Source organism: Lycorma delicatula, chromosome 13, assembly GCF_047948215.1.
Source record: "Lycorma delicatula isolate Av1 chromosome 13, ASM4794821v1, whole genome shotgun sequence".
NCBI lineage: Eukaryota > Metazoa > Arthropoda > Insecta > Hemiptera > Fulgoridae > Lycorma > Lycorma delicatula.
The window spans coordinates 45,941,575-45,953,968 of NC_134467.1; the positions used below are offsets into that span (position 1 = coordinate 45,941,575).

Below are 12,394 nucleotides of genomic sequence, written 5' to 3' on the forward strand. Positions count from 1 at the left end.
TTGTTTTATTCTGTTACAGTAAATCAACGTTAAAGTTATTGAGGGAAAAAATTAAACGTTATCCTTCCACCTACAAATCATATAAACATGAAATTAACAGCTTACCGAATGGAGATAATGACAAAAAAATCTTGATTGAAAACAAAATTCACACTGAACTATTACACGACATAAAAAATACGTTGCAATTTATAACTGATAATAAACATCAAAAGAATGACATCAATTTGATATCAAGTGAAGATGCAGAATACAATAGTAATGCATATAGCATATTAAGAGCGATAGGTTTACCAACAGAGAAGCCACAAGAATGGGTGTAAAGGGAATACTGTAATTTATGAAATTAAAAAAAATGTAAGATTACATTGTACAACTTTTTTTATTTTTACTTTTATTTTATATCAATGTACATTTTGCATTTATATATAATTTATAAATTATCCTCTAGACAGCCGTAAAAAACAAACCGATTTCCATAGAAAGATAGCTCATGCACAGTAGACTTCAACTAAACTTATTAATTTTCACTCATATAGTCAGTCACTGTTTTGTTCTGTATTGCTCGAGCAGTACATGGTGAAATATGGAGGCGATTATTGATCATGGAAGCAGTGAAAACTAACTTTCAAATTTTGGGATAAAATATTAAAGAAGCAGCGCTAATGTAAACTGTAAATTCAGTGACTTCAGGCAGTAACCGTATTGTATGTTGTGCGCCGGTTGTTGTATCACTCCAAGACTCGTTGACTTTCATTATTCCCAGCTATTGAAAGATTTATAAAAATGTTCCCAGCTCTAAAATCATTATTCTTGTCTCAGGACAAGTTACCTGTAGTTTTCAAAAGAATTTTCAGCGACTCATTTAGTGAAATATTTCTTGCATTTCCATTCATTAACAAATATGTTTCATTCCCATATTAAGTATATTAAATGGGAAAGAATTCTGTACTTGAAATATCTTCTTTTTTTTCTTGTTTTGGCGAATGCTTTCATGTTATCATTGCCCAGGTCAAAATAATAACAAATGGCTCCTTCTTGGATATTAAAATATTAGTAAATTAAGGTTAAAACTAATATCGAAATCTATGGCGGGTTAAATCTTATAAAATATATGGATTATTCATATAAGTAAGAATACATTTTTATCACTTCCTAGGATACAGTGAAGGATGTCTTTTGCTAATTTGAATTCAGACATAAGTCCACATAACATATGCAGTCCACAAGGATGCGACAGTCGCATCGTACACACAGTGGTGCGTTTTCTGCTGACACCAAGAACCCGTGAGTAACTCTGGTATGTCCTATTCGCAATCAGCACAGAACCAATTCCTCTCAGTTTTTCTGCATGGAGTCCCATGGTAACACCATATCTTTGACGTGCTGGACTTTATTATCTACTGCAGGAGTCCAGTCACCTTGCCAGCTTCTTTGAAGAGTATGTTTAATGGAATTAATAAAATCTGTTAAAGAGATTTTTGTTGCTACTCCTATATAATGTGGAAAGACTGTTTTCTTTAAATGAAATGCAGTAATCTAAGGAGAGGAATCATCTTGCCGTAGAGTCAATGAAAGGGCTAGCTATTGTGAAATATAACATTTATATTATATACAATAATAATTATATTTATATTGTGAAATATAAAATATATTGTGCTACATTTCATTTACACTTTCTGAAACATCTTGAGATTTTAATATAAATTAGTTCAACAGAAAAATACCATAGTGACTGGATTTCAATTAAGCAATTGTAGGCCTAGGTATATTGTAGTGACTGGAATTTGATTAGACAGTTAAATATATTGTTGTAGGTTCCATGCGTAAAAAGTTTATTATATCAAATAATGAAATAAACGACTTTAAATTAATTGTTTTGAAACTAAATGATAACATTGACCATTGTATGTGCTAGACGTTATGTAAGAGCTTGATGTAGATGGTGTTCTCATTTTTAAGTGTAAAAATATAACCCTGTACAAAGTCAAAAATTAAAAATGATTAAAACTACCTTTCTTACTTTTTAATTTTAACCAAAATTTATTCCCATTAATAAATAAAATTTGTTTAAGCCATTTTCGAAGAAATTATTTTGAAACAGTCCAGAGGTATTAATCTAAATATAGGTCGTCACACCTCTATACATAGAAATATCTTTCTTTCTCAAATTTCTATAATTATTTTGTTTTTTTTTTTGGACAAAAGGGATTTTTGCAAATACTCAAGAATTTTGGTTGACAACTAAAACTTTCCCATTATAGATTTACTGCTTAGAAGCAACAGAGCTATAGCCAGGAAATTAATATAAATTCAAATTTACATAAAGAAAAAACTAGCTGTAGAAACAAAAACTGACCGTTGAACAATACATTGCACACCCTTAGTAGTAATGTCATTTAATACATTGACTGCTCAATATTAAGACTAGCTGGTATTTTAATCTTTGGTTTATTTTTTCAGTAGTTTTTTTTTAGTGCATAATAATATTAGAAATGTGATTTTTTTGAATTTAATTTGTTTAAATAATTTATTAAAAAACAGGCATCCAACATCAATATTTTCTTCTTTATGCCGGAAATTCCGATCCGACTGTACATGGAAAGCAGAAGGAATAACTACACCAATATAATCTGAATTGTATCATTTATTAATAATATGAAAAAAAATTAAATTATACAATTTATTTTTAATTTCAATTTAATAACAGTAAGCCTATATTTTACATCATTCACATTTTATTTACTTTTTGATTTTTCATTTCTTTCTTCTCTGGTACTGTTTTTTCAATTCTGGATATTTAGTACAATATGGGAGGATAACAAACTCTTATTATTTCTAATCAAAAGTCATAAAAATAGCCACGCTTAACATACTTAGAATATAAAAAGTATGCATTTAACAAACATATGCAAAGTATGGATAAAATGTTTTTTGTACCATTGAACGATTTTTCTACTACAAGAGTAGTACGCCATCATTTGATTTTATCTATCTATTCCAGACATAAATTTATTATTATTGAATATAGCTACTGGTTTCTCCTTCACAGTGCCTATTTTGTTTGTGAAAAGGTCCACTTCATTTCCAGATTCAGCGGCAATATAATTCACAGTATGCTTGTCACACCATCTGCCAATGTGAACTGCATTACAGAACGTAGATTTGTGTTCTTTGCTTTAAATTTTTTGGACATTAAATTATCTTGTGGATAATTTTTCCAATCGTCTTTAGAAGTACAAGTAGTATGTGTCTTGGTCAAGTGATTTGGCAGCTAGGCCCACAGTACTGTAAAAATTATCAAGGTATACTGCTTGGCCATTACCTACATTTTTTTGCAATAAATGCATCATCACTACCTTTTCTGTGTGATCAGTATCACCTAAAATGTCTGCAGCTCCTTCATATACATGAATTTTAAACACCAAATCATTTGAAGCAGTTACTACATACAATTTCATGCCAAATTTAAGAAAGTTGTTTTTTATGTACTTGTAGAATAGCAAACGACCATGCCAGAGAAAACCATGGACTCATCTAGACATAATTCTTTGTCAGTAGTATTATTGCGGACGGATAAGAAATGTAAAACATCTTAAAATTAAAAGAAATCTATTGTGGGTCATTTATTTTACAAATACTGGTATATCAAAAAATGGATCAGTCTTCCAATAGTCACTGAGATGGGGACAATGAAATGGTGCTAGTGTGAAGCAGTAAGGCTTCACACTAGCACCAAAAATATTTGAAATCTGTAATATGAGATTTCACTTTTGACAACACAAAACTTCTAAGGCATATTCATTAGTAAACTGGACAATAGTTTGCAAAATAATTTGAAAGAAGTCTATATATAGGCTTGGTGTCATTGGAATTTGAATAAACTTTTCTTGTTGTTTTATAAATATAAATTGCTTTAACGTTAACTTATCTTTCCACTACTTTTTAACTTCTCTCTGCCTTTTCATTATTCACCAGTTCAGCTTCATCCTCAGAGCTGGTATTCAGTTTCAGAACTCGTAAAATACTAGTCTTCTGTTAAACTGTTTGCACAAACTAATTATCTATCTTCATTACTTGGTGTTTTATTTCTGTCAGAAGTAGATTTTTGTTCACGCTGGAGTCTAGAAGGATCTGGTGTGTCATCCACTTAAAGCTAAGACTGTACAGTGTTGAAAGAAAAAAAATATGTAACCAACTGTAATCGGTACTAAACCACTACTTTTCAATGTTGCCGAACAGTCCTTTCAGCTATGCCACAATCACAGTACAGTAATAGAAATAATTAGCCACTACTACTCTGATCGGCGGGTGGTGCTCGTGAATGCAGCCAAGCCACTCCGATCTGAGTAGTCGGCAGACAACATGTTAAATAGAAATGGACATCTATTTATCGTTTTGATCTGTGTGATCCAGCATGAATCCACCTGTAAGAAATTTGCTGTAGAATCATTAAAAGACCTCTTAATTAAGACTTCAACAAACTCCTGATTTAAAAAAAAAAAAAAATTGAAATACAAATTTATGGATTTTATAAATAATTACATATATGAAGTATTAAAAAACATCTTCTTCAACTTTTACCAACAACGTAATATACAGTATAAATAATAATTATAAAAAGTTAGTAACATTTTCATGTTTCAGTTTATAATGAGTGGCTAAATTATTTTTTCTAGTAAATGATTTATCACAAATTTTACATGTAAAATCTTTATTACCAATATGTGTTTTAAAATGACGTAATAGATTAGTTTTTAGCATAAATGATTTGTTACAAATTGTACAAATAAATTCTCTAATACCTGTATGTATTTTTAAGTGCGATTTATAATTTGTTTTAGATAAAAACGATTTATTGCATCGATCACAAAAATATTCTTCATTACCTGTATGAATTTTATAATGATTTTTTAAATCCATATTACGAATAAATGATTTAAAACAAATAGTACATTTAAATTTTTTATCGCCGATATGAATTTTTAAATGTTCATCGAGATGAGATTTACGAATAAATGATTTTAAACAAATATTACATTTAAATTTTTTATCGCCGATATGAATTTTTAAATGTTCATCAAGATGAGATTTACGAATAAAATATTCACAACAAATATTACATTGGAAACTTTTTTTACCAGAATGTATCAATAAGTGATTATTAAGGTGTGTTTTATGTATAAAACACTTACCACATTCGTCACATTGAAAATTTTTAATACCGTTATGAATTTTTAAATGTTTATTCAGATTAGTTTTTTCCGTAAAGTTTTTTAGACAAATATTACATTTAAAAAATCTTTTACCATTAATAAATATTTTAGTACTTAATTTCTTTTTTTCATTTTGTTCGTCATCTTTTGATGAAACATTATTATTACTTTTTACATTAAAATTATAATCTATACTACAAACTGTAACTTGAGCCTTTTTATCACAATTTAACAACTTTATATTATTACTTTTTATGTCATTATTATAATTAATCATTTTTTCCTCTTTTTGCTCTTCTTTCTTTTTTTCTTCATTAATCTGAAAATAACAGAATGAAAATTAAAATAATTAAACTTCAGATAAAGTGTTTTTCTTTTTAAGTAATAATAAACTGCATTCATGAATGCAGGACTAAAGACAAGGGGTTCGTTTATCATCTTTTTAACTGTATCCTTCAAAAAAAAATAAGAGAATGAGAAAAGACCGTGAAAAACGTTGAACAACATCACCAAATAAAACCGGGTCCAAAATTGGAATTGGAATTAACTGTCTAGCCTTTACAGAATCTCAGGATGGCAAAAGAACACGTAAACCGTAGAAAAAAATCATAGAGAAAACAGGGCTAAAAATTTCCTTCAAAAAGACAGAATTCATGACCGACATCAGAAATTCCTTGTCCCTAAATATGAAATAAGGGAAAACAAGGTCAATAAATTTAATTGTCTTGGGAGAAATAATCCAAATCAATGGTAAACGAGAAAAATGAAATTACCTACCGACTAACATGAGATATTTCCAACAAAAAGAACAACTGGATAAAAGATAAAATCACAATATGGTATTACAATATGGTAATCAAACCAGAAGGCCTTTATGCATCGGAATCAATCTTTAGTTTAAAATCAGGTGAGATAAATGTAATAGGAGCTGATCGCTCCAAAACGCACTTTGAAAAGTTTTGCGGTAATTCAGCTTATCATGGATTGGGCACTGATAACCACATTACAAATTTCAATAACTCTTATGAATAAATTCATTAATGCGTTTTCTTTCATTTTCCCCAACTTTTCTATATACACAGTTAAGAGTAACTATTCCACATTTCAGCTTTTTAAATCAACTGGGAAATATAAGAATTATTAATAGATGGGTCATCTATCTAATGAACATTTTTACATTTATAACAGTATTGATAGATAAGTAAAAACTAAATACCTGGAAGTTATCAGTTGGTAATTCATATTTGAATTTATCATTACTTTGTGAATCAATATTGCATTCTTTTGCGATTGCATCCATCAATTAATCTTCTGATTTTACATGAATCTAAAAAAATAAAAAGTAAATAAAATTCCAGAACTAACAAAAAATGAGTATAACTTGTTTTAATAGGAAATTTGATTGTAGGTAAGAGCTATTTGTAGCTCTTAATCTTAATGATAAGAGCCATTTTAATGATAGCATAAATAATATACAATCAAATGAAAAACTAATGAATTATATATACTTTAACATTTCTTGATACACACAACTCAACTCTTATCTAACCTTTGTTGTCCTAGATTACTTCAATGCTAAAGCTCTATTAACTCTGGAGTAAACAACATAAAGTTGTTATGTCTTTTCTTAAATCTAATCAACTTTTTGAATGTTTGACCTTGGCTTTTATTAGTAGATATTGCAAAGGCAATTTTAACTGGAAATAAACATGCTAACTTAAATGAATGATTTTTTAACAAAATGTAAAAAAATACTAAGTATAATAAATGTTAATGTAAATAATGTGTTGATTATAATACACAATACAATTTATTATACAGTTGTTAGTAACATTTTTTCTACTAGATGGTAGTTATACAAAAGTTATTGTACAAAACTTTTAAATGACCTCCATACTGACTTTTTGACTTACAATTCTTTGAATTGTCTATCTCTAATCAAGTTTCTTATTTGGGAACCTACAAAAATTACTTCCTTGATTCTAGTGTTACAAATATGAGGAAATTTTTCTTTCAAATAAAGAAATTCAGCACCACATTTATCCACCACCTCAACAAAGTTTTTGAAAAGCTATAAAATCCTATGTGGAGTGGAGGTAGAAGAATCATTTTATTTTATTAATAGGATGTACATTTTCTGTCCAGGCAAAATTGCTTCACACTCTGATCATTCCTTTATGGTACAATGATCTGTCTTGTCCCTGCAGTCCCATTCATACAAAAAGCAACAAAATTTAGTGAAGCCGAGCTGAAAACCTATTAATAAAGCAATAACTTTTAAATTGTAATGTATAGTCTAACAATACTTGTACTGAATTTTTTCTAACAGGATTTTCATATTGTCATACGTTTCTTTCATGTTAGCTGCATAAACTAATGGCACAGAACGAGATATGTTGCCGCTGTACAAAAGGACAACCTTTAAACTAGTTTTTAAAGATTCAATGAACAGTCTCCTCCATTCTGTAGAATTATGTTTATTAATAAGTGATTCCATGACAGCAAAAATATTGTTACAATACACTAAATTATTTTCTTTAGAAAATAAATCTTGAAACTCTTCCTGATGATAAAAGAATATATTTTATTGTCTGTATATAAATGATTCCAGCCTTTTAGTCTAGATCCCAAAAACTTGGTTTGTTTCTTTGACTAGTAGAAATCCCAAATATGTTTGTTTAATTCACCTTGAGTTATCAGATATAGTTTATGGAAAGAGGATTCTGCCTTAAAAGTAGAATTCAAACCCGAGACCTCTGGATGAAAGGCCGAGATGCTACCACTTGCGCCACAGAGGCCGGCTATAAAAAGCATATTACTTTTACATACTTTCCCAGTAGTGTGATTTCAATCATATTTTTATTAAGTGGTCACAAATAAATTAAATAATTTATGTAAAACTAACAACATACTTTTAACTATTACATTTTTTTTTTAAATTTAGTGTAATTGGTTTATTATGGCAACCATTTTTTTTTAAATTTGCAAGTTTAATTGTCACAAAATATAAAAAAATTTATTTTAACTATTGCTTTAATAACACTATTACAATACGCAGTAATTCTGAGGAATTATTTGATCAACTTCGATTTTTTTCATACTTTAATATATCACAGTAGATATACATGTCGGAAACCAGATTTGCACCAGATAACATGTGCAAAGTCAAATCTGTGCTGCATTATCAGTATTCTAGTCAACTAGCAATCAGTTTTATGAGTTACGGTGACCTGTTTAGGTGGTAATCCATTTTATAGAAAAAGATTAAAGTTATGGTTACAATTAGAGTTCTATGGAGAGGTTAGGGTTAAAGTTAGAGATCTGAGGAGTGGTAAATGTTAGGTACTAAAACGTATCGCAATATTAAACACCACCACATAGGATAATTTGCCAAAAGACAGTCACTACAAAGATATACTACATTACATGACTGTGCACGACAGTCATGTGTAAGACAGGATAATCACATGATGAATAGCATTAGTTATCTTCAATGGATAACTCTGATGACTATTAAGGTTAATTTATGGTTTATTTTGCATTTTTGAACACGATGCTGAACTTCATTCTTTTTATCGTTAAATTAATCATATGTAAGTATGGAAATGTTTTACGTCAATCAAATATTTCCCAATGGGTCAATCTATTTGAAGTGACCCAAGGGTGGTTGTTTGACCAACTCAAAAAAAAAAACTTAAACTTACCCACATGTTTCCTGCATGACTCAGGACTTTATTATTTAAAAAAATTTTTTTTTGTCTTCAGTCATTTGACTGGTTTGATGCAGCTCTCCAAGATTCCCTATCTAGTGCTAGTCGTTTCATTTCAGTATACCCTCTACATCCTACATCCCTAACGAATTCGTTTTACATATTCCAAACGTGGCCTGCCTACACAATTTTTTCCTTCTACCTGCCCTTCCAATATCAAAGCGACTATTCCAGGATGCCTTAGTATGTGGCCTATAAGTCTGTCTCTTCTTTTAACTATATTTTTTTAATTTAAGCAGTTTAATTGTGGTGGCCATTTTTGTTATGGTGCACACACCTATTTTTGTAATAGTAAGGGTTTATTGAAAAAATCAACTAAAAAACTATTGCTCCTGGAAGGATTAAACAAAAAGCAATTTAACATCAATAAAACATCTGGGGCAGGTTAAGAGGCTTCCCGTCCTAACTTATGGTCCATACTTACATTTAAGAAATTTTCTAAAATAATCTTTTTTAGATAAGTGCTATTAACTAACTACTAAAAAATCTATTGCAGGTGTTGGTAATTAGTTCTTTAAAGGGTGGCAAAACAAATTCCAATAATTTGAAAGTGAGTTTTTAATATTTAATAACTTTATAGTATTATTATCTCAAAACAATAGTTAATAACAGAGCTGTTGTATTATTTAAGTAAATTTCCCAGTCGGTTGCAGACTCCTTAAAATAAATGTTAAATGTAAACATTTACAGCATCCACATGCAGTTCTGTAGTTAAGGATACATTGATTTATTGTTTTCTAACATTGAAATGTTAAAACGTTATTAAGTGTATAAATGTAATACAATTGTATATAAAAATATTTCTACTCGGCAAAAACCCCCTAAGGAAACTCACAGATGCAATGCTGTTCTGCAAAGTTATTTTTTAAAACTACACAAAATTAGGGCAATTAAATTCCTGAAAATCATTCTCTCTTTAATATTTTGTAAAAATAATTACCAATACATCAAATAATTTTACCTAAGTTTTTTCGAAAACAACATCAAACATAAATTCAGCTAATTACGTCATAATGACAGCTGAATATTAAAATTATTTTTATAAGTGCACTTTAACGTTGTCAAACCTTTTACTTTAAATCTTCACAATTCATCAGTTAAATTTAACCTAACAAAAGTAAAGAAGTTTTGTCAACAACAGCTGATTAACCAGGTGATAAATTTAGTGTTAGCGATTATATTTTAGTTAAATTTCCAATCATTTAAAAAAATGAAAATACTCTTAACAAAAACTGTGCTAGCGTATATTTCACTTTTTTTTACATAAAAAATAACTATTGTTGAGAAAGAATAAAATTAAAACGTAATAATTATATATCAGTTACTGATAAAATATAGTTTAAACTGTATGTTTATAAAGATATATGCCATTAAAAATACTTCATTGAAACGAGAACATAATTATACATCATATAAATCGTATGAAAAAAATGCTAATTGGTCTATCCCACAAATAAAAGATTATATTTTAGCCTTTATTTGGAAGAACCAAGGAACACGTGAGAAAACATGAATGGAGTAGAACTGCAAAATTCATTAGCAAAAAGGAAATTAGATATAGTATATAAATATATGAAATAACACATTGGGAATTTGAAATAGTATAAACAACTACGATTATAATAAACAAAATCAATATAGAATAAAATTTGAAGGCGTAATAGACTGATGAATATTTGAGTACGTATCTAAAGGTGTCTTAAACAAATATGCAAAAAACAGAATTTTATATAATTACTAATACTTGAAAACTCATAAAGAGTAATATTTTTTCTGTAAAAATGAATCTTTTAATTTTTTATTAAATGCAGTTGATTTAGAATATTGGGCAATTTATAAAAATAGTAACTGAAAAAAAATAACTCCTTTATTATAGGCCAAAGCATTATGCTGTAAAACTCAGCATTCTATTATTGTATATTTTGAAATTTTTCATAAATAATTACAAAAAACTTTATTCAGGTAATGTTGATCACAAATAATAAAAGATGTATTATGCAAGTTAATATTTACTATTGTCAAGCATTAATAAAATATGAACTATAAAGCTTTTTTGTTTCTTTTTTTTAACGGATTTTTTTCTACTAATACCAATTTAGTTTTAGCAATTCGCTACAGGTTCGCTTTTAATCAATAATCTAAGTAATGTTACTAATTCCAAGTACGAGGTGTATGTTGCCAGTGTTTTCGTATATGAGGTGTTTACTTAATGTGAAGTAGTAATATAGTTATGAAAATTTGCCTAATTTTTTTTTGTAATGTTTAAAATCTGAAATGGTGGTTTGAAGGTAGGCTATTATTATGAACACCCGTTAATTTGTAACTTAAGTTTCCCTAATCGTATTTTAGTGTTTATCATAACAATGGCGCAACAAAATATATGTTTTATTTAATTGATTAAAGATAATCTTCATTATAAATGGTATACTTTTTTGTAAATTTCAGAGGGATTGCAATATATGTTGAGTAGTGTTGATTTTATGGCATGCTGAAGTGGATTTAAATTTATTTGGATTTTTATTTTATTTCATTTTTATAGGTTATTTTGTCTTGAGTCAAGAATATGTAATTCAATCAACTTATCTTATTTAAGCACATAATATATTATATTGATAAGGAAATTTATCGTCATTGCTTGTAAATTTTCATTATAAAAAATTAAGTAGTAAGTGAATTTATTTCTGGTGGCATTTCTTTTAGAGCATGCTCACTTTGTTACTTCTTTTACCTAGAACTATTAATTATACTTGCCAAATAGATTCAAATTTAGTTATATCCAATTTTTAAACTTATTAACTCTTTAAGATCTTCATGTTGCCATCCTTAGTTATTAATAATTTAAATTTTTCACCAAAATAACAAAAAATGCTGATAATGATTTACATTAATAAGTACAATTTCATGGAAAGAGATAAGTTTGGTTTTATTTATGGGAACTTAAAAGACCTGTTAAATATTTTGTTCAATTTATTGTAGTATAATTTTATTTATGTTCATATTTAGTTACATTATTTAATTTTAAGCCTATAACACAAAAAAAGCTATTCTGTGTAACTATTGAAATCAATTTGTTAATAAAGAAATCTGAAAACATGGTTTCTATATTAAAAATCTATAATTATTAGTATTATTTAATTTATAATTAAATATGTGAGTTTTTGTGAAAAAGCAATTTTTTATATTAGTGGAAATAAATAAAATTTTTGATGCGAAAAATGTGTAAAAATTGTATTTATTTCAGCGTTATTTGTAACCACAAGGTACTTTAAATGAACAGTTTATCATTACAGTTATTTCAAATGGACCATAATCTCTATTTTTGTTATTAAATTCATGAATACTTATTTTTGTCTTCCAAATTGTTTGTTTTGTTATTTTATTTATCTTCATTTACAAGTATTTAATATA

The 12,394-nt window shown here is 28.0% G+C and overlaps 3 protein-coding genes across 5 annotated transcripts in view; 2 read left to right on the forward strand and 1 right to left on the reverse strand.

The window, feature by feature from the left end:
- Nucleotides 1-2,013, forward strand: part of LOC142333887 (transient receptor potential channel pyrexia-like) — a 35,773-nt gene extending 33,760 nt beyond the window's left edge. Inside the window, exon 10 of one of the 2 annotated variants that reach the window (XM_075381480.1) lies at nucleotides 20-2,013. In XM_075381480.1, the coding sequence (XP_075237595.1) occupies nucleotides 20-323 (304 nt within the window). In that variant the 3' untranslated portion in view covers nucleotides 324-2,013. The remainder of the gene's footprint in view (nucleotides 1-19) is intronic. The other variant, XM_075381481.1, reaches the window with a different exon arrangement.
- A 1,217-nt stretch (nucleotides 2,014-3,230) lies between these two features.
- LOC142333593 (uncharacterized) lies at nucleotides 3,231-10,144 on the reverse strand. The gene is made up of 4 exons (XM_075380915.1): nucleotides 9,948-10,144; nucleotides 6,433-6,543; nucleotides 4,806-5,535; nucleotides 3,231-3,445 (listed from the first exon to the last, which is right to left on the reverse strand). Exons 2-4 carry the CDS (start codon nucleotides 6,514-6,516, stop codon nucleotides 3,231-3,233), a joined length of 1,029 nt encoding a protein of 342 aa, XP_075237030.1. The 5' UTR covers nucleotides 6,517-6,543; nucleotides 9,948-10,144.
- A 954-nt stretch (nucleotides 10,145-11,098) lies between these two features.
- LOC142334089 (T-cell immunomodulatory protein) overlaps nucleotides 11,099-12,394 on the forward strand; it is a 77,375-nt gene continuing 76,079 nt past the window's right edge. The window contains exon 1 of one of the 2 annotated variants that reach the window (XM_075381772.1): nucleotides 11,099-11,274. The gene's annotated coding sequence lies outside the window, so the exon portion shown is untranslated. The remainder of the gene's footprint in view (nucleotides 11,275-12,394) is intronic. The other variant, XM_075381773.1, reaches the window with a different exon arrangement.